This window comes from Entelurus aequoreus, linkage group LG07, assembly GCF_033978785.1.
Source record: "Entelurus aequoreus isolate RoL-2023_Sb linkage group LG07, RoL_Eaeq_v1.1, whole genome shotgun sequence".
Lineage (NCBI taxonomy): Eukaryota > Metazoa > Chordata > Actinopteri > Syngnathiformes > Syngnathidae > Entelurus > Entelurus aequoreus.
This window is the reverse complement of record NC_084737.1, coordinates 30775636-30798825: the sequence shown is the minus strand read 5'-3', so window position 1 is coordinate 30798825 and position 23190 is coordinate 30775636. Positions and strand designations below refer to the sequence as shown.

Below are 23190 nucleotides of genomic sequence, written 5' to 3'. Positions count from 1 at the left end.
ACATTTACTAAGTCAGTCATAACTGTACAGGCAATGTTTAGTTCAAACCCCGGCCGAGTCATACCAAAGACTATACAAATGGGACCCATTCCCTCCCTGCTTGGCACTCAGCATCAAGGGTTGGAATTGGGGGTTAATTAAATCACCAAAATGATTCCCAAGCGCGACCACCGCTGCTGCTCACTGCTGCCCTCACCTCCCAGGGAGGTGAGGGGAGGTGAGTGGAACAAGGGGATGGGTCAAATGCAGAGGGTAATTTCACCACACCTAGTGTGTGTGTGACTCTCAGTGGTACTTTAACTTTAACTTTAATTTTAAAGGGGACCAATGATGCATTTCCTCTTTTCTGACTTCTACATCTAACAATGTTGGATACTCATGTTAAACAATGTCAACCGTCAAATCATAAGGTTCATGCTTTTTAACATAAGCTTGCAAGCAGTTGTGGGTGCTACTGAGCGCTGTGTTGTGCATTTTTTGTTTTTTAACAGTAGGCCATTTGTAACATCAATGTGTGCCGGGCGCACTTATTTTGGCATGTTAGTACCGTAGTTTTCTGTCTATGGAGTGCGTGTATAGAGTCCCCACTGGGCTTGTGCATTCTTCCGGTTCGGCTTTTCAATATGGAAGTAAAATTGTCTCACATCAACTTATATATATCAATATGATATTAATATATATGCATACATTAATAAATATACAAATACAAATGTGATATACAAATAAATAAATAATTTGTATAAATAAATGCGTATTTGTAAAATGTATTTTTGAGATTTGAAAATATATACAAATAAAATGTATAAATATAAACATGTGACGTACAAATAAATCAAGAATTTGTATGAATAAATGTGTATTTGTAAATATATTTTTGAGATTTTAATATAAATATGCTTGATTTTGTATTTGTATTTGTATTGAATTTGCATATGTGGATCACTTTTTTGCTTTTGTGTCGATGAGACATTCCTACCACAAATCAGATGCACAAATAAATGTGACCTACACACTCCTCTGAACAACCAGCAGAGGGCACTGCAGCCAGAGCGGTCTGGGTCACAGACATGATCAGACACTGGCGAGCCATTCAGAGGTACACTAGAGAGGGTCATATTATGTCATGACTTTTGGGATGATTTGACACACATTGCACTGATAAGAGATCAGTATCTACATCGGGACAAGGTCATTAAACGGCATTGATACAATAAAATAAGCAGCTAGCATGGTCTTTTAGATTAACTGGATAAATTAGCATTAGCTAATACAATGCTAATGTTTGCTAGCTCAGGCCCGTTGGGCGTTCTCTCTGTAAAGACGTGGATTATTTTTGTGCAGAGAACTCTGGGCATTTTGCATATAATGTATATAATACTCTGTGACCCAGACCGCTCTGGCTGCAGTGCCCTCTGCTGGTTGTTCGGGGGAGTGTGTAGGTCACATTTATTTGTACATCTGGTTTGTGGTAGGAATGTCTTATCAACACAAAAGCAAAAAAGCGATCCACATATGCAAATTCAATACAAATACAAATAAAAATACAAAATCAAACATATTTATATTCAAATCTCAAAAATATATTTACAAATACACGTTTATTTACAAATTCTTGATTTATTTGTATGTCACATTTTTATATTTATGAATTTTATTTGGATATATTTTCAAAATAGGCAGCACGGTGTAAGAGGGGTTAGTGCGTCTGCCTCACAATACGAAGGTCCTGGGTTCAATCCTGCGCTCTGGATCTTTCTGTGTGGAGTTTGCATGCTCTCCCCGTGACTGCGTGGGTTCCCTCCGGGTACTCCGGCTTCCTCCCACCTCCAAAGACATGCACCTGGGGATAGGTTGATTGGCAACACTAAATTGGCCCAAGTGTGTGAATGTGAGTGTGAATGTTGTCTGTCTATCTGTGTTGGCCCTGCGATGAAGTGGCGACTTCTCCAGGGTGTACCCCGCCTTCCGCCCGAATACAGCTGAGATAGGCTCCAGCACCGCCCGCGAAAGGGACGAGTGGTAGAAAATAAATGGATGGATATATTTTCAAATCTCAAAAATATATTTACAAATACACGTTTATTTATACAAATGATTTATTTATTTGTATATCACATTTGTATTTGTATGTGTATATTTATTAATATATGCATATGTATTAATATCATATTGATATATATAAGTTGATGTGAGACAATTCTACTTCCATATTTCAGAGCCCATTCGTAATTGTGGATTTCCGTTCCGTTCGGTGGCTCTGTTTCTTTTTACGATGGCCAGGTCAATCGCTTTCAGCTTTGGAGCTGCTTTGTGTGTATGTTGTTGTGTCTTAATGAGGTTGAGTGCATAACGTGCTAAATGGCTGAATGATTTGTGTGAGTGTGTTTGATTTAATGTGAACAATATCATTGATCCACCATGTTTGGCCATTTCATTGGCCTGATTTAACAAGGCTAAATTTATTAACTGTGTGAAGTTTATGAAGCCAGTTAATTCCATAAATTAGATGCAACATTGTATAAAACACAGAGTTCTAAGCATGAGAAAAAAGTAGCAATTTAAAGTAATGGTATTTGCTCTCATGCCATCCCACTCCTCTTCTCCTCCCTGCTTCAAGCTGTGAGCTGCACTACTGTCTATACAGTAGGAAGGGGATTAATACAGCCCCATCCGTCGCGGTTTACCTGACACAAAAAATTGTGACGAATTGCGGGGGGTGCACTATCTACTTTAGCCGCCAGACGGCAGTAAAAGTTTGAATATCTTAAGATGTGTTTTGTGGCAATTCCAAATTCGACCACAGGATCAGTTGTGATGTAGAGTGGTGCTGTCCATCATTTTCAACAGACTGCTTTGCAAAATGTTTAACTTACCACCTTCCTCTTACGTGAGATCCACCCAGGAATGGGGTTATATGAATCCCTTCCCTACTGTAACTACATCAGTGCTGAATGTTGAGCAGTGGCTCCAAGAAAATATGCGAGGGGAGGTTAGCTTTGTTTAATGTTCCTAAAATTGTAAGTTCCAGGTAAAAGTGGATAGTTACTTTTTACCGGTTAAAAGAAGAACAATTATTCAGTGTTTATTTGTCCGCGATATTAGACTGCTGCTGAAAGACAACACAATTCCGACATTACTACGAGGTCAGTAAGCTCGAGGGGGCAAGCCGTAAAAGGGTTCATTTGCAACTTAAAAGACAGGCCCCTAAAACAAACAGTTTGCCAAGCATACTCAGAAATGAGGTCAAAATTGTGACTTTGGAGCAATATTTATGCAACATTTACACTAAATCTTATCCAATTTTACGAAACCACAAGGAAGTGTGTTAAATGTAGATTAAAGTCTATGGTCCCATTTAACCCTTGTGTGGTGTTCATATTGTTGTTACTCAGCCAGTGTTTGTGGGTCTGATGGACCCGTTGCATTTTGTGGCTTTTAATGCCTCACAATCAAATACTTTTATGTTAAAATACTGAACAAGTGTTTACCTTATCCCAAAAAACATATGTAATGAAGTGCTTCAAGAAGTGAAGTGAAATATATTTATATAGCGCTTTTCTCTAGTGACTCAAAACGCTTTACATAGTGAAACCCAATATCTAAGTTACATTTAAACCAGTGTGGGTGGCACTGGGAGCAGGTGGGTAAAGTGTCTTGCCCAAGGACACAACGGAAGTGACTAGGATGGCGGAAGCGGGAATCGAACCTGGAACCCTCAAGTTGCTGGTACGGCCACTCTACCAACCGAGCTATACCGCCCGGCTGGTAAAGGAATACATTGTCTCCGGACTTCCCCCCACATTCGACCCATACCAGTTTGCTTATCGCCCTAACCGCTCCACAGAGGACGCCATCTCCTTTGCACTCCACCTGAGCTTAGAATATCTGGAAGGAAAGGACACACACGTGCGGATGTTGTTCCTGGACTTCAGCTCGGCATTCAACACCATCATCCCGCAGCACTTGGTGAGCAAACTGGCCCCCCTTGGATTCAGTACCCCCCTATGCAACTGGCTGCTTGACTTCCTCACAGACAGACCCCAATCTGTGAGAGTGGGCGACAACACCTCCAGTGCCATCTCCCTGAGCACCGGATCCCCCCAGGTCTGCGTCCTGAGTCCGCTGCTGTTCACGTGGATGACCCATGACTGCTGCACCAGGTCCACTACTAACCACATTGTGAAGTATGTGGACGACACGACAGTAGTGGGCCTCATCCGTGACAACAACGACATCGACTACAGGGAGGAGGTGAACCATCTGGTTGACTGGTGCAGAACCAATAACCTGGTCCTGAACATCGACAAGACCAAGGAGATCATCGTCGACTTCAGGAAGCACCAGTCCAACCACGCTCCACTCTTCATCAATGGCACAGCGGTGGAGATGGTAAGACGCACCAAGTTCCTGGGGGTGCAGATAACTGACAATATGACCTGGTCCCTAAACACCGGAGCTCTTGTAAAAAGAGCTCAGCAGCGCATGCACTTTTTGCGACGGATGAAAAGAGCACAGCTCCCTCCCCCATTATCATTACATTCTACAGAGGCACTATAGAGAGCCTACTGACCAACAGCATCTCTGTCTGGACTGGAGCCTGCAGTGCCTCAGACTGGAAGTCTCTCCAGAGAGTGGTGAGGATGGCGGAAACCATCATCAGGACTCCTCTTCCTCCTATCCAGGAGATGGCAAAAAGCCGCTGCCTGACCAGGGCTCAGGAAATCTGCAGAGACTCCTCCCACCCCCACCAAGGACTGTTTTCACTGCTGGACTCTAGAAAGAAGTTCCGCAGCCTCCGTAGCAGAACCTCCAGGTTCTGTAACAGCTTCTTCCCTCAGGCCATAAGACTCTTGAACGCATCACAATAATCCCCTCAATCCCCCCCCCCCCCAAAATGGATTAACTCGCTGGAATATAAAGACAATATAACATACATCCATAAATGTGGGTGCATATGCAAAAGTGCAATATATTTATCTGTACAGTAATCTATTTATTTATATCTGCACCTTATTGCTTTTTTATCCTGCACTACTATGAGCTAATGCAATGAAATGTTGTTCTTATCTATACTGTAAAGTTCAAATTTGAATGACAATAAAAAGTAAGTCTAAGTCTAAGACCAACAAACACTGGCTGAGTAACAACAATATGAACGTTGCATGGAAAATTCTCTGCCAGTTTCTGCATCCCACAGGGATTCTTCGTTTGTGTTTCTGCACCTGCGGTTCCCACACAAGGTTGCAACATTGTTTGTCAACACTGTCTGCTCTCATTTTCTCGCACATTTGACCCTCTGATGTTCTGTGTACCTACACACTGTCCTACCCCTGTCTAGGTAGTGTGTGTGTGTGTGTGTGTGTGTGTGTGTGTGTGTGTGTGTGTGTGTGTGTGTGTGTGTGTGTGTGTGTGTGTGTGTGTGTGTGTGTGTGTGTGTGTGTGTGTGTGTGTGTGTGTGGGTGGGTGTGGCTGCGTGTGTGTGGTACACAGAACATCAATTTCCACACTTCTATTAGCCCCGGGTCTAGTGGACCCGAACATCTTATATGTAATAGAAATGTGTAGGGGGGGTGTATAATGTGTGTTCATTAAATATGTATTCTGATATATGTTCTTCACATAAAATGAGCCAAAGCCAGTGAGTCTCAGTTTGAAAAATTAATTAATTGTATCATTTTTCTTTTAATACAAATCGAAAACGGGTGCCACAGACCCGAACACCACACAAGGGTTAAGTACAACTGCAACATCCCTGATATGCAAGTTAGAATTAATTTAAGCAGTCTGTATTTAAACTAAATAATACACAAAGTAAAACTACTACATTTTGAAGACTGTTTAAGTCAGCGGTCGCCAACCTGTCAATTGCGTTTGACCAGTTGATATTAGAAGAATAAATAATGTATCAGTGACACCCCTACCCAGAGAATGACCAACAGACTCTCCATCAGACAAGTATTTTAACCTCTGAACATGCCCACACGCCTTGCCTCTCTCACGTCAGTCTCTCATCTCTCACCCCGAGCATGGCCGGACAATACACCCGCTCATCTCCCAAATGCGTGTTGCATGACGTGCTAAAAAACCATTGAGCTGCAACAATGCAGTAAAGGGGAAATGCATTTTTTTGGAATTTTGCTTATCATTCACATTCATTATGAAAGACATTTTTTTAATGCATTCTAAATATTAAATCAATTTAAATAAAAGTCTGCGGTAACACTTTAGTGTGGGGAACATATTCACCATTAATTAGTTACTTATTAACATGCAAATTAGTAATATATTGGCTCTTAGTTAGTCATTATTAAGTACTTATTAATGCCTTATTCTGCATGGCCTTATTATACAACCAGTAAGCCATTAACTAAGAGTCTTCTCTCAATAACCTCATAATTATTGCTTTTTAGTAACCCTAACCCTAACCCTAACCCTTATTTGTTCCCCTAGTGTCCAAATAACTCTAAATTAAGTCTTTGTTACTTAGAATATGTTCCCCATACTAAAGTGTTACCAAGTCTACTTACAGCGGAGCCAACGGGAGCTCCACTATTCCGCACATAAAGTCCAATAAATAACCATTCAAAAAGCGCTAACAATACTCAATTTACATTTAATGACATGAATATTAACCAAGTATTAGTGACATTGTTATTATAAGCGCTAACGCAGACAAACTATTTATAGCGGCAAGGTACTCACTTCCGTGTGTGCCGATGTTTACATCGAGTGTTCTGCTGTTTCCTCGCTTCCCTTCTCCCTGTAAGTTTATTGTACAAACGTAGATCATAAATCATGCCTCTCACCTGGAAAGTAGATGGCTGAGAATATAATCCGACAAGATGGGACACTTTGACAGCCATTTAGGACCTGGAACTGGAACGACATGAAAAGCGCTTGATTTTTTGTGAACACAAAAGTAAACATTGACATGTGCAAAAGCAGGATTATATGATAAAACAAAGTGGCAGCTGAAGTAGGACTTCCCCGTTTATCCTCTCTTTTATCACACAGGCAAAACCCACCAGGTGAACAGCAGATTTTACTACTTCCGGCGCTGACATAAGACAACCATGTGACTCGCGGTACTAAGACTACAGTATAATGGCCATAAACAGTTAGCTTCTCCTGCCCAAAGTGCGGCACAGAGGTAATCTGTGTTCCATGACTTGTTTGTCTATGGCCATCGGCACATTTCAAAAGACAAAAAAACCTCAAATAAACACCAAAAAAAATTGGTGAAAAAGCAAGAAACACAATGAGAAAAAGCCAAACATGTTGACATTAAATAATAAGGACACAAAGCTTTGTGTTGAAATACACACACATACACACACACACACGCACACACACACATTTATAAAACATAGATGACGGAAGGGTACATCTTGCTTTGGTTTTTGGCTGAGACCAGGGATCTTGGGATCGAAAAGGTTTGTGACCACTGGTTTAAGTGATTACATACATTTTGTATAGACTAATTCAGTTTGCTCAACAGTACAAATGTGCTTCTTATTCGGAAATGTAATTAAGCTTTCCTGGCATCGTGCCTGATAACAATTCCACTTCCAGGTTGATGTTGTTGTGTGTTGGGGAATTACAGCTTCCCAGTATATTTTGTGTTTGTTGATTTGCTAGTCGTGCAAATGTTTTGTTACATGGCCTCATAGTGCAGGGTTGTATTTGTTTTACCACATACAGTATGTGTTGATTTACTGCTATTTTATTGTTATTGGTTAATTTCTAGGAGGGAAAGTGATACTTTAGTTAATGCCACTCTGGTCCTTTCAGCCATATTATTAGGTATTTGACAAACACGTGCAATTTGAGCACTTCACACGATGGTGAAAATTGTTAAATCAAATAAGCAGCAGTTGGAAAAAGTTCAACAATTAAAATTAAAATGTTATCATAAAGCCCAAAATTGGTGCAGCTGAACATTCTGTTGAATCATCTTTATCATTTAAACATCCAAGAGCATTATTATAGCAATTGATTATATCATACCCTTTTCAAATGATCGGTTCACCTTAATTTTGAAAGCAACAATCTTACATTTTTTTGTAAATAACTTTCAAAATGTTAAAATCAGATTAAAAAATGCTTTGACTGAGGAAAAAAAATATTTTTCCCAACTCAATTTAGTTTGTTGGTTGAACATAATTTTGGTATATTAATCATTACTTAGAAATATGTGGTGTAAAGTGGGTGTATTATTATTTAAGATGCAGCAGTTAAGCACAGTTTTAGACAGCCATGTGTAAGATGTGTAACGCCAGCATACTTAAAGGCCTACTGAAACCCACTACTACCGACCACGCAGTCTGATAGTTTATATATCAATGATGAAATCTTAACATTGCAACACATGCCAATACGGCCAGGTTAACTTATAAAGTGCAATTTTAAATTGCCCGCTAAACTTCCGGTTGGAAACGTCTATGTATGATGACGTATGCGTGTGACGTCACGACGACAACGGAAGTATTCGTACCCAATGTGTCACCATACAAACTGCTCTGTTTTCATCGAACAATTCCACAGTATTCTGGACATCTGTGTTGGTGAATCTTTTGCAATTTGTTTAATGGACAATGGAGACTGCAAATAAGAAAGTTGTGGGTGCGATCGGTGTATTAGCAGCGGACTACAGCAACACAATCAGGAGGTTGTGTTGTGTTTGAGCTGGATACAAGACGCACTACCGTGAGTACAGTTTTGGCTTCCAAACATGTGATCGCTTGCCCGTACGTGCGTGTCGCTATGTGCATGTCACGTACGTAACTTTGGGGAAATATATGTTGCTTGCAGACTCTGATGGCGGCCGGGGTGTCGTCGAAAGCTACAACGCCCGCCACCGCTCCGTAGTTAGCTTCAATTGTTAAGCTTCGCCAAGCTGGAAATTATTAACCGTGTATTTACATGTTCATGGTTTAATAGTATTGTTGATCTTCTGTCTATCCTTCCAGTCAGGGTTTTTTAAAATGTTGTTTCTATCTGCATTTGAGCCCGATGCTATCACGTTAGCTCCGTAGCTAAAGTGCGTCAACAATGTATTGTCGTGGAGATAAAAGTCACTGTGAATGTACATTTCGCATTCTCGACTCTCATTTTCAAGAGGATATAGTATCCGAGGTGGTTTAAAATACAAATCCGTGATCCACAATAGAAAAAGGAGAGTGTGTGGAATCCAATGAGACCTTGTACCTAAGTTACGGTCAGAGCGAAAAAAGATACACCCTGCACTGCCTCTCTAGTCCTTCACTCTAACGTTCGTCATCCACAAGTCTTTCATCCTCGCTCAAATTAATGGGGTAATCGTCGCTTTCTCGGTCCGAATCTCTCCGCTCCATTGTAAACAACGGGGAATTGTGAGGAATCCTTCCTCCTGTGACGTCACGCTACTTCCGGTATAGGCAAGGCTTTTTTTTATCAGCGACCAAAAGTTGCGAACTTTATCGTCGTTGTTCTATACTAAATCCTTTCAGCAAAAATATGGCAATATCGCGAAATTATCAAGTTTGACAAATAGAATGGATCTGCTATCCCCGTTTAATTAAAACAATTTCATTTCAGTAGGCCTTTAAGAGACAGTTGAAATAATGTTCACTACCTTAACAGACACATACAACATTCCAAAACAGCAAGTAATGATTTCTTTGGATCCACCTGACGGTTTGCATCTGTTTTTTTCTGTACAAGATGAAAGCAAACTAGTGGTTTTAGCCTGGCATCACTTTTTCATTCACTGTCATATGGTTTGAAAGAGTACAAATATTTGCTGTCTGTTGCATTCGTATCTTTGATCAATGATCTGTGTGTGTGTGTGTGTGTGTCTGTGCACATTTTCTTTGTTAAATGATTTGTTTGCCTGACGATGAAAGAAAAAATCCTTCTGGTGTGGAAGGCTGAGGTCAAAATGCACGGGTATCCAGATCGATAACATCGAACATACTCTTATAGTCCCATTAGGAGCTGCTCGTAAATTGAAATTGACGATGGACAGTGAGCAAGCGAGATAGAGAGGATGAGAAGGAGATACACGGGGAGCTGTGAAAAGAACGAGGGAGGAAAGTAGAAAAAACGTGGATACGAGAGAGGAACACGGAAGGCAAAGGTGAGAGGAAGATAAAGGAATACAGAAAACACTTGAAGACAAGAACATTGCACCTGGTCAGCTGACTGAGATTGCAGAGCATGCAAGAATACACAGAAGATTTTGTCACTCTTGGCCCTTCCCTCCATCTCTGACTGTGAGGAGGAACGGAGGAGGGCAAAAGGGAGGAGAGAGGGAGGAGACGGAAGACAGCTCGATCAATGCCAAATAATATCATATGGATGAGCAGCCAGACATTGCTGGGCTGCCAAGACACTGAGATGTCATACACAAGGGTGTGGAAGTGTGTGCGGACAATTGGAAAGCATAGACTTACTGTATTTACACTAAATATTAAACCGTGTTTGCCATGCAGCAACACTGGTTGATGGTTCAGTGTAATCGGGCCCAGAAAGCGCCACCTACAGGCATATTTATACTTGCATGTAAATTACCGCCTCAGGCAGTGTTTTTCAACCACTGTGCCGCAGCACACTAGTGTGCCGTGAGATATTGTCTGGTGTGCCGTGGGAAATTATGCAACTTTGCTTAATTGGTCCCAAAAAATTTTTTTGCAAATCAATAATTATAATAATGTGTCATTGTCTAGTGCCTATGCTGTGTAGAGCTTGGCAGGGTAACCATGTAATACTCCATGTCAGTAGGTGGCAGCACGTAGTTCATTGCTTTGTAGAAGTCGGAACGTGTCGAGGATGGTTTGTCGTGATCCCAATATGCAGAGCACAGCGGGAGACAGTGTGCAGTAGAGATGCGCGGATAAGCAATTATTTCATCCGCAACCGCATCACAAAAGTGGTCATCCACCCGCCATCCACCAGAACTAACATTTTATCAAAACCACAACCGCCCGCTACCCACCCGTTGTTATATATCTAATATAGACGATGCAAGGCATTAGTGAGTTTAGAAAGCTTTTGCCTGTTAAAGAAAGGAGACTGATCCAATGCAGCAGAGACATTCAATGCGTGCCACGCATTAATATCTCTTGGCCACGCATTAGAGGCTAAGAGATATTAATGCGTGATAATATTATTTATTGTCATTTCCATTAAGAAAGTGTTGACTATTATTATTTTTTTCCCTGGTCTTTAGTATTCCCTTTTTTAGTTTGTCGTGTACCACGTTTGCTGCCGGTGTTGCCATCTTTTTATTTTTTTCTTCTTCTTCTGTTGTGTTGTGGTGTGCTGTGATGCCAAATTTCTTCCCCCTACAAAAACCTCCCTCCTCCCCCATTTACTTCCGTGGTCATGTTTCCTCTTACGTCATTGACAGCGATCGATAGCACTTCGGCTTTGACTGCCTGTCGCTGGAAGGATACTTCGTCTTTGACAGCTGCTGGAATCTGAAGAAATCAATTATTGGTTTTTTTTGTACAGGCGCGAAACAGCACAGTCGCATGCCGGTTAAGGACCCCCGGCAACTTTGTGACTTTATTGGACGCAGCCCCGGAAGTAAATGGGGGGAAGGTTTTTGCAGGGGGACGAAATTTGGCGTGACAGCTGCAGCAGTGCCTGATGAATAATTGACTGTTTCAAAGAGTGCTGCTCGTTTTTCGTATGTGGGTAACAACATTTAACTATGTATATATATTTCCGAATTGGTTCAACCGCCACCCGCCCGAATCTATTTAAAATCAATTTTTTTCGTCATGCATCCGCCCGACCCGCGGATTATCCGCGGACTCCGCTGTTGTGTCCGCAAACCGCGCATCTCTAGTGTGCAGATAAAAAGGTATGTAACGCTTAAACCAAAAATGAACAAAAGGCAAGTCCCGCTAGGAAAAGGCACTGAAGCAAAGGGATGGCTATGCAAAAAAAAAGTAAAACTGAACTGGCTACAAAGTAAATAAAAACAAAATGCTGGACGACAGCAAAAACTTACAGCGTGTGGCGCAGAGATGGCATCCACAAAGTACATCCATACATGACATGACAATCAACAATGTCCCCACAAAGAAGGATAGCGTACGCACAACTTAATTAATCTTGATTGCGAAAACAAAGTAGGTGCGGGAAATAGCACTCAAAGGAAGGCGTGAAGCTGCTACAGGAGAACACCAACAAAACAGGAAAGGTCACCAAAGTAACAACGCAAGACAGGAACTAAAGCACTACACACAGGAAACAACAACAAACTCAAAACAAGGCACAACAACCTGGTGGAGTTTCAGTTTTTAAACCTTTTCTGCTGGTGGTGTGCCTCCGTATTTTTTTAATGAAAAAAATGTGCCTTGGCTCAAAAAAGGTTGAAAAACACTAGCCTAGAGGACCAAGGGTCTGATTAACTAAGACCTAAATACCATGCGCTAAACAGTGTGTGCAAAAAAATAAAGAGCGGGTACTATGAGTGGGCGTGTTGCGTGTGATCTACCAAGACTGCATGTGCGAATTAAATGATGATTTTGCATGCATACGGGCCTTTACCACGCAGGCGATAATTTTCTACCTGTGTGCGATGTGTTCAACCAGCAGCACACATCTCTAATCTGTAACACCTTTTCTGAATCGCAATCTGGACAACAGAAACATACGCACACTGACACTTCATTCTGTGTGCGAGATCTGTGATCACATTACAGATGGATGGAACTTTATTGTCATTGTACAAGTAAAACAAAATTTTGTTCTGAGCACGAACCTGTTCAAGATTACACAAAGGAACCTTGTACAGGGTTACAGAACAGGAACGCTGATAGATCGCTACAACGGCGCCTCGTAGAAGGTGGGGGAGGATGAGTAAGAAAAAAAAGGGTCACAGTCAAAAAAAAACAAAGAAACAGCGCATTTGTGCATCTGGAATTAATCAACTGCAAGAAAATGCACAATGGTAGGAGATATATTTCCTAAATTAAAAAAAAACTGAAAGACATTAAAAAAAATGCATCAATTGAAGACATTTTAATCAGCCTCACAAGTCATCCAGTGAGCAATAACAATTTAAACGGGAAATTGCTGAATAGACAATATGTCTGACTTTTGTATTTATTTCTGTCAATACAAATATGTTGAAACACACATGTAGACAGGTTAGTTCTCTGTCCATCTTAGACATAGGCTTAGACAAACTTTATTGATCCACAAGGGAAATTGTTCCACACAGTAGCTCAGTTACAAAAGATAGAAAGGGTAATGCAGGTATAAAGTAGACTAAAAATGTACCATAGTAGCAATATAAAATATAACATATATGTAATATTTACATATTACATATATAGTGTATAATATATACAATATATAACCAAACCCAATTACCATGTACAATATTACAGTACCCGGTATATGTAAGAGCTGCAGCAAAAAAAAGGGCAGCATAAAATAGAGAGTAGATCTAGCAGAAAATATACATTATAAACTAAGAAAGGTAGCTATTTCTTTGTCGTATGTCTTTGCAGCGCGAGCACCTCTTTTATCACAGCTGTGTGCACCTGTGTCAGACACGTGATAAATACAATGCAAAATAGCGCTCCCAACACAGGGATGGGTGTTGATAAATCGCATGCAGTATTGTGGGTCTCTCAAAATCCGGTCTTTAAGCCTCGATATCAGGACCCTGAAGCCTATAACGTGACTATGGCACAAGCTCAACTCCTTGCCCACAATAGACCCAAAATGGAGAGACCTGGTTGCCACAGTTGGCTCTACACGCCTTGACGTGCAAGAGGACTAAAGAAAGAAAGAAAGTAGGGTTGTACGGTATACCGGTATAAGTATAGTACCATGATACTAATGAATAATTTTCGGTACGATACCGTCTCTGAAAAGTACTGGTCCCGCACCCCCCCCCGCGCCCGCGTCGAAGTCACGTCGTGACATTGCTGGTTTACGAGCAGAGGAGCATGTTCGGCGGCACACAATCATGGAGTACTTACAAGCAGACACAGTGTGTAGACAGAAAAGGGAGAACAAACGCATTTTGGCTTAAAAACTAAAGATACAGGTGAAGTTATAACACTGAAACGCCCTCAGGAAGAGGTGCTTTAAGACATGGCTAGCTAGCTAGCGGCTAACGTTCATCTGCCGTCGGCAGTGTTTTAGCGACTTCTAAATCACTAATCCTGGTCTACATGGCGACAAATAAAGTAAGTTACTTACATTTATCATCCCTGCAGGACGAGGAATAGCTAAACATGTTTCACTACACACCGTAGCTCACCGGCATCAAAATGTAAACAAACGCCATTGGTGGATCTACACCTGACATCCACTGTAATGATATCAAGTACAGGCACGTATGTAGTCGATACTACTATGATTACGTCGATATTTTTTGCCATCACAGCATCTTCTTTCGTTTAAAAAATATATATATTATGTTTATAAACTCAGGAAATATGTCCCTGGACACATTAGGACTTTGAATATGACCACTGTATGATCCTGTAACTACTTGATATCGGATTGATACCCACATTTGTGGTATCATATCAAACAACAGAAGAATAAGTGATTTTTACATTTTAACAGAAGTGTAGACATAACATGTTAACAGAGGAAATAGGCAGATATTAACAGTAAATGAACAAGTAGATTAATAATTAATTTTCTACCACTTGTCCTTAATAATGTAGACAAAATAATAGAATGCTAAATGACACAATATGTTACTGCATATGTCAGCAGACTATAGGAACCTTTGTTTGTTTACTTACTACTAAAAGACAAGTTGTCTAGTATGTTCACTATTTTATTTAAGGACTTAACTGCAATAAGAAACATATGTTTAATGTACCCTACGATTTTTTTGTTAAAATAAAGCCAATAATGCAATTTTTTTTGTGGTACCCTTTATTTAGAAAAGTACAGAAAAGTACCAACATTATTTTAGTACCGGTACCTAAATATTGGTATCGTTACAACACTAAAATAAAGTATTGTGGGTGTTGTGATGGTCAGCACATAGTCTGCATATTAATGAAGACCGAGACGCAAAATGTATTGTGCTCCTTTTCCTGCTTACTTGACAGACGCAATCCACGTTGCATACATTTAGTAGAACAGCTTTGCATGTGCTATCAAGTTTGCAAGTGTTTTAGTACATGCAAACCTGTAGTAAATCAGGCTCGTGAACTGGCTTGACAACAAACGCCTGCAGATTCTTTGATCAGGCAAGGGACAGGATGCCGGAAGTCAATGGGAACGGGCCCCGGCAGCAAAGGGGGCCCGGAGCCAAAGAGCCAGCCCAGATACACACACCTGAGCTGCCAGCTGGGAGAAAACACTTCATTCTGTGCTCTCTCGGCGAGGACTGGCCTTCACATTTGGCACCCGCTGTGGACAAAAGACCGAGTCTCACAAGAGGAAGAACAGGAGGCCGGCGTGTGTTTGGGTCAAGAGAGGAACCCAGGTGGGAATCACAGCACTAAGATGCATGCAGGGGAGCAGAGGCTCATAAAAGCCTGGTCTATTACACACCCCTTACACCAATTTGTGACACTGGCTGGTAGGAAATGTCTCCTAATGGCTTGAAATGACTTAAAAGAGTGAACACTGGAAGATGGGAAGGTAAAGGTGGTAAAGAGACCTTGGGATTAGTGCGGCGGCGTCCACAAACACAATGAATGACATGGCAGAGCGCCAGGTGCTGAGAGCGAGTCTGCCTGCCATAATGCCAGCTGTGTCTTGTTTAGTCTTGTGCCAGACGGGAGTGAGCTCGCTGGGTGCTTGTTGCTCCTACAACAAGAATCACTTTCCATTATTTTCAAACAGACGACTGCTGCACTGCTCTGAATTATTAACGACTTTGAAGTGATATGTACCAGCACTAATTCCACTCTTTCTCGTGTACATTTTTGTGTTTCATGCAACTTGCTAAGCTTTTTTTACCATCTGTTCCTGGCTTTTGACCCACTTCTTTTGTTTTTTAGGTAACCCGATAGTTTTGCCTGCCTCTGAAAAGGAAGAGTCCAGCTGTGGTTGAGGTGATCGTAGACAACAAAATGGACTTCAGTGATGTTTGGTGGGTTAGTTTCTCTAAAAACATCCAAGCAGTGCTGCCTGGAAAGACAAGACTTATGCCGCCATCACCTGGAACCCAACTGACTCCAACGGTGTCACGTGGTGCTTTGCTGCAAAGGACTGCGTAACACAACACTATGAAACGTCAACAAATGAACTATGACCTAAAAAAATACTGAGCAAAAGACATTTCCCCCCTCCAGAAAGCTGTTATATTAAAACCTCTTCTATGACTTAGTAGTGTTCCGTATACATACAGGGAATTATTTGAAAATGATCATATTCCTGTTTACACTATAAAATTCAACACTTGTGCAAAACATCAAAATGTTTCCTAATATTAAAACCTGTCTCGCTTTGCAAGTGTGACCTCTGTAGGAATAATTTACCTTCAATAGTTTTCATATTTATTTTAAATTGATAGTCTTATTTATGTTTTGGTTTTTGGACAAAGGATAACATCTGTTCAAGAGTGAGATTAGACAAATATCAAGTAGATGTTATGTTATACATGTAAAAATGTTCCATGGAATAAGTTGGGCTACAAATAAATTGATCATCAAATGGTTTTATTATCTGTGTTTTTAAACGCCTGTTAACCGCTATTGAGTACATGTGTCAGTATTACATGAAATGAATAAAGCCTTTCAAAAGGAAATAGAACATGTCTGTATTTTCTCAGTGAAAATGACTTTTAGTACATTTCGACAAACAAATCCAACAACCTTCCTCAGAAGCCAATAAGAAAATAGGGAATTGTTTTTATTGGTATTTTTGGTATTTTTATTGGTATTTTTCCAAATTTTGCATAGATTTATGTTTTACAGGCCATCTTCAAGCTGCTTTCTGCTTGTCTCTTTAGAATGCCCGAGCGGTCTTATTTACGTGCCAAGTTGCCTTCAACTGCGTCTCCACCCCATAAGCCATGTTGTAGTTTTTAGCCCTTCCATATCGACTCTACTGACAGACATAAGTTAGAACTATATGCTACTTTTAATTTGAAATGGCAACAGTGGAGGATTTAAGCATTCATGTGCACGTACGAGCCAGTCTACCCCACATAAAGATAGAGAGAAAAAAAAGGAACTTATTCACTAGAACGTTGGACTACAACTAAAAACGACTTAAACCGACGTAAACCTCTACCATATATGGAGATATTAGCTGACGTAACCAAGGACAAAATATGTCGCTAAAGTCTGAACTTCTGCTTGAAAAGAGGCAAAAGTGTTTAATATCTCTGCCTCTATATTTTGGTGATCCCAAATACACAAATGCAAATACAACAGGTAAGAAAAGTTGGTTTTGCATGATATGATCCCTTGAACACAATAAAAAATACAATTATTTATGTTCAACTTTTAGAATGGAGCTCATACATTTTTACATCAAGTCACTCTAATACCTCTCTTACATAACAGTTACACCAATATGAAGCTCATTAGAGTGCAATATATCAAAAACAAAGGAGCTGTGCTGCAGATCCAGAGGGAACAACCCAGAGCACCTGTTCTAACCGCTAACCATACAAGGTCAGCTGGTGGGGCACGAACAGCGTTTTAAATATCTTGGGATAGATATTGACACCTGCATGTCCTTCACACAACGTGCTGACTCGGTCTAAAAAAAGGCATAACAGGGCCTCCCTTTGCTAAGGAAACTGAGGGCTTTTAACATCAACAAAAATATTTTAACACTTCTATACAGATCAATTCTACTTTAATCAATAACATATTATCCTAGATCAACTTCCTCACTGTCACCACCAAAACAAAACTCTCCCGCATAACACTGTAAATAACGGATGATAAACCGCTACTTTTTTCCGACGCTTTGAACTCTGCAGCTTATAGAACGGTACAACTAATTTATGGATTTTTCTTCGCTGACAGCCATAGTGAAAATACATTAAAATGGGGTGGTATTGTTTGTGCTATGGTGCCATCTTTTGGTCAAGTTTCCTCACTGCAGGTGTTGGTGCGTGAATGGCTATAGTGTTTCCTGTTGTTTAACGCTTTCATCAGAAGTGCTGTTCCGTCTTCTAATCGTCCATCTTGTTTCTACTCGTATGGATTCTTCACTCATCACTCCAAGCAACGTTTGTAAGTTTTGAAATATAACTAAAACTATTCATACTTACTAAACTGTACCATGTGTGATGTCTGTTGGAGTGTTTCCATGCATATGTGTTTGTTCTATTGTAATGTAATTAAGCTAGGGTTGTTAGCATTAGCTAATATGCTAACACATTTACGAGTGATTGTGTGAGTAATTTTTAACTTACAATGGCATTCTTTTTCTCCTGTTTCAGTTTCAGTTTCGTAAATCCCTCAGTAAATTCACCAAGACGTCACCATGGAGTTATTGAATTTAATCTGTTCAGCTGATTGGAGCGCAAGTTTCCGCAGTTAGTGGGTCCGTGACTATGACGTCTGTTTTGTTTGATCAGCCGTTTTACTGCTGTGTTACATATATTGTTTGGAAAAAAATAAGCTATGTAAATAAACATTTTCAAATTATTTCTGGTAAATAATGTATATATCTGCGGCTTATAGTCCCGGTGTGGCTAATATATAGAAATATATTGTTTTTCTCTAAAATTGAGTGGATGCGCCTTAGATACCGCGGTGCTTTATAGTCCGGAAAATGTGGTTAATCAGGCCAGGAAAATAACCAGAACAACCCAACTTCCTCTGACTGAACTCTACAGGCCCTCAGTGGGAAATAAATCCATCCTCATAACTAAACACCACTCCCACCTCCTGCACTACTCCTTCATGCTGCTGCCATTAGGCAGACGATACAAAAAAGTATTAATAAACTGATTAGTAAATCTCTGTCATCTACATATTCCAAAGCAACAATGTACTGCATTTTGATAATATTAAATATTGTGTGAAATTAAACATTGGTGACAGCAGGGAAGTAGCTACATTTATCTGAACATTGAGACATAGCATTAACTTCACACCCTTAAATCAACTACGGAGTGCATAGTCTATCAAATGTTATTTACCAATGCACAAATAAGTCCAACATTGTTTTTATGACGCAAAGCTTATTTGGTGGTGCCATCCAGATGTAAATAAATGATGTGCCTCCATACTTTTACTCCATGCACATTTTGAAGGAAGTGTGGTCAACCAGATAGTTTGAACAGTCCACTTTGATGATGCAGAATCTTTTAAATCTTGAGGGGGAAAAAATTAAGAGCGTATGGATTCACTCAATTGTCAAAGCTTATTTATACAGCCCTTAATCACAAGTGCCTCGAAGGTCTGCAAGAACCACAATGACATCCCCTGATCTGAAAACCACATTCGGGCAAGAAAAAACTCCAAAAGCCCAAAATGGGATAAAGAAGAAACCTTGGGAAGGGGCTGCAGATGTGGGGACCCTCTCCTGGGTGACCGGCTGCAATGGATGCCAAGTGGGTACAGTTATTGAATTATTCATGATATTGTGAGAGTCCAGTCCATTGGAGGGCTGGCAGAGTGTCGTAGGAGGTCTTAATTCATGTTGTAGAGCAGTGGTCCCCAACCACTGGTCCGTGGATCGATTGGTACCGGGCCGCACAAGAAATAAAAATTATTTTTTTATTTTTTTTAAAATTAAATCAACATAAAAAACACAAGATACACTTACAATTAGTGCACCAACCCAACAACCCTCCCTCCCCCATTTATACTCATTTATACTCATTCACACTCATTCGCACAAAAGGGTTGTTTCTTTCTGTTATTAATATTTCTAGTTCCTACATTATATATCAATATATATCAATACAGTCTGCAGGGATACAGTCCGTAAGCACACATGATTGTATTTTTTTATGATTAAAAAATAAAAAAACACTTATTTGGAACATCCCACAGGTGAACAGGCTAATTGGGAACAGGTGGGTGGCATGATTTGGTATAAAAGCAGCTTCCGTGAAATGCTCAGTCATTCACAAACAAGGACGGGCGAGGATCACCACTTTGTGAACAAATGCGTTAACAAATTGTCTGTTTAAGAAAAACATTTCTCAACGAGCTATTGCAAGGAATTTAGGGATTTCACCATCTACAGTCCATAATATCATCAAAAGGTTCAGAGAATCTGGAGAAATGCCGAAAACCAACATTGAATGCCCGTGACCTTCGATCCCTCAGGTGGTACTGCATCTAAAAGGGACATCAGTGTGGATATCACCACATAGACTCAGGAACACTTCAGAAAACCACTGTCAGTAACTACAGTTTGTCACTACATCTGTAAGTGCAATTTAAAACTCTACTATGCAAAGCAAAAGCCATTTATCAACAACACCCAGAAACGCCGCCGGCTTCGCTGGGCCCGAGCTCATCTAAGATGGACTGATGCAAAGGGGAAAAGTGTTGTGTGGTCTGACGAGTCCACATTTCAAATTGTTTTTGGAAACTGTGGACGTCGTGTCTTACGGACCAAAGAGGAAAATAACCATCTGGATTGTTATAGGCACAAAGTTCAAAAGCCAGCATCTGTGATGGTATGGGGGTGTATTAGTGCCCAAAGCATGGGTAACGGCACGGGTAACTTACACATCTGTGAAGGCGCCATTAATGCTGAAAGGTACATACAGGTTTTGGAGCAACATATGTTGCCATCCAAGCAACGTTATCAAGGACGCCCCTGCTTATTTCAGCAAGACAATGCCAAGCCACGTGTTACAACAGCGTGGCTTCGTAGTAAAAGAGTGCGGGTACTAGACTGGCCTGCCTGTAGTCCAGACCTGTCTCCCATTGAAAATGTGTGGCGCATTGTGAAGCATAAAATACCACAACGGAGACCCCGGACTGTTGAACAACTTAAGCTGTACATCAAGCAAGAATGGGAAATAATTCCACCTGAAAAGCTTCAAAAATTGGTCTCCTCAGTTCCCAAACGTTTACTGAGTGTTGTTAAAAGGAAAGGCCATGTAACACAGTGGTAAAAATGTCCCTGTGCCAACTTTTTTGCAATGTGTTGCTGCCATTAATTTCTAAGTTAATGAATATTTGCAAAAAAAAAACATGTTCCTCAGTTCGAACATTAAATATCTTGTCTTTGTAGTCTATTCAATTGAATATAAGTTGAAAATGATTTGCAAATCATTGTATTCTGTTTTTATTTACGCTTTACACAACGTGCCAACTTCACTGGTTTTGGGTTTTGTAATACCAAGCTTTTTCACTGAGTCGCTTTCAATGATTGTTTTATTGTCGAATTTCAAAAACATCAGGCAATTTTTTATGATATCTGACTTTTGTCTTTGCTACTAAACCTTTAAATACTTTGATATATGCACTGCTGTAGATAAATAAAAAGTAAAATCCTGAAGTACCCCCCGGTCACATGGTTGCATCCAACAACTTTTACATCACTAAAGTAGACATTTTCCGTGTTAAAGAGGTTATTGGGACATATGAAAATGCAATTATTCTCCAGCATACAAATTGGATTTTAGACTTTAAATTTTTATTTCGATATTCAGTAATTTTGATAGTGGTGAATCCAATTGCCTTTCTATTTGGTGTTGCCCGGATGTTATTTTCACGTTTACTACAGTTTAATATGGATTCTGCCTCTTTGGCCCATCATCTAACAATACTTTCATTCATCCTTCTGAGAACCTAAAACAATCAAAAGTAATGGGCCAAAAACAGTATAGGATGGCGTTGGGTTAATATTTATCCATCCATATTCTACTGCTTGTCCCTTTTGATGATGTAAATTAACTGTTGTTTATTCTGCCTGTACATTTACACCTCTGACTGGCCAGAACAACTATATTGTGAATATGAAGTATTCACTTTTAAAGCAACATAATACCTTTAAATTTGCTGAATTGTGTTATTGCAGCAAATGTTTCAGAAATGTTCTTCTAATTTATCCCCTCTTCTCCTTAGTAGATCCCAATACATATACAATCATAAAATGTTCCCTCTTACCATTGATTGAGACTTGCTATAATTAAAGCCTCCTTTCAAAAGTCGATCATTCCCCTTTACTTAGTCATATTCTAATACCCAAGTATTCATATCCCATAATTTTCTTCAGTTATATAAAATGCGCTGTATGATTACTCTTGACTTAATGTGATTTCTACTGTTAAATCCTTAAGTTTGACAAGTGGATAAGCAAATTTTACTCTGGCGAGACAAGTGCTATCGAATAAATTGCAGTTGCGCAGCAAGACAAGGTTAATGTGAGTATAAATATAGACTCATTGAAAGACACCACGCACAAGAATGTGATTGATGTTGATGCTTTCTGGCAGGATTTCACCTGTTGCACAAAATACTCTGACCGAAAAATAATAAGGAAATGAGGCTTTGTGTTTGTGTGTCTTTTACCTACATGACACACTGATACGCTATCCAAGCTAGGTTGCATTAAAAGCTCTAAAACACTAAAACATGTGACTAATCTCCCTGTGGATCTTCTAAGGCAGGGGTGTCAAACGTAAGGCCCGCATGCCGGAGCAGCCCTGTGAACAGGTTTTACCTGGCCCGCGGGATGCGTTTCCTAAGTATAAAAATGAGCCAACATTTTTGAATGAAAGAAACTGCTGTTGTAAATGTGTCTAGTAGATGTCGCAACAGCAATTCTTTGTATCTATGTAGATTATGTTATATATGTAAACAAAATAAACCACATAATATTAATACATCAGTACATCCTGTAATCTGATTTTTTTTTTTATCTTGATAGATTGAAAATTACCCCCAATGAGTTGACTGATGAACATTATCACATAATTTATTCAGAAAGTATAAATAACGAGAAATAAAGGTAGAATGCTATTAACCGCAACCGCAACAAGTGGAAAAAAACAACGACATTCTGATTTGTAAATTTTCAGAATGTTGTAACCGGTATGTTACTTTAATAAAGCACTTTACAAGTACTAAATAAAACAGTGAATGATATGTCTGGGCTAGATCAGAAGAAACTAAATTCAGCTCTAGGAATGGAGAGTAATAAAGACTGGACACAGGTTTCAAATTTAAATGGTACCAAATTATATTACAGTATAATAGGAAAAATAACAAACAAACATTAACATGTAAATTCAAATAGACATTCACATATTCCACAAGTTGACAGAAATGTTCA

The 23190-nt window shown here is 39.9% G+C and overlaps 1 protein-coding gene across 1 annotated transcript in view; it reads left to right on the top strand.

Annotated features, from left to right (window-relative positions):
* The window catches only part of LOC133653027 (chemokine-like protein TAFA-2), a 308568-nt gene extending 291851 nt beyond the window's left edge, over positions 1 to 16717 (top strand). Inside the window, exon 5 of the mRNA XM_062052021.1 lies at positions 15981 to 16717. Coding sequence (XP_061908005.1) covers positions 15981 to 15992 — 12 coding nt within the window. The 3' untranslated portion in view covers positions 15993 to 16717. The remainder of the gene's footprint in view (positions 1 to 15980) is intronic.
* Positions 16718 to 23190: the final 6473 nt, after the last annotated feature.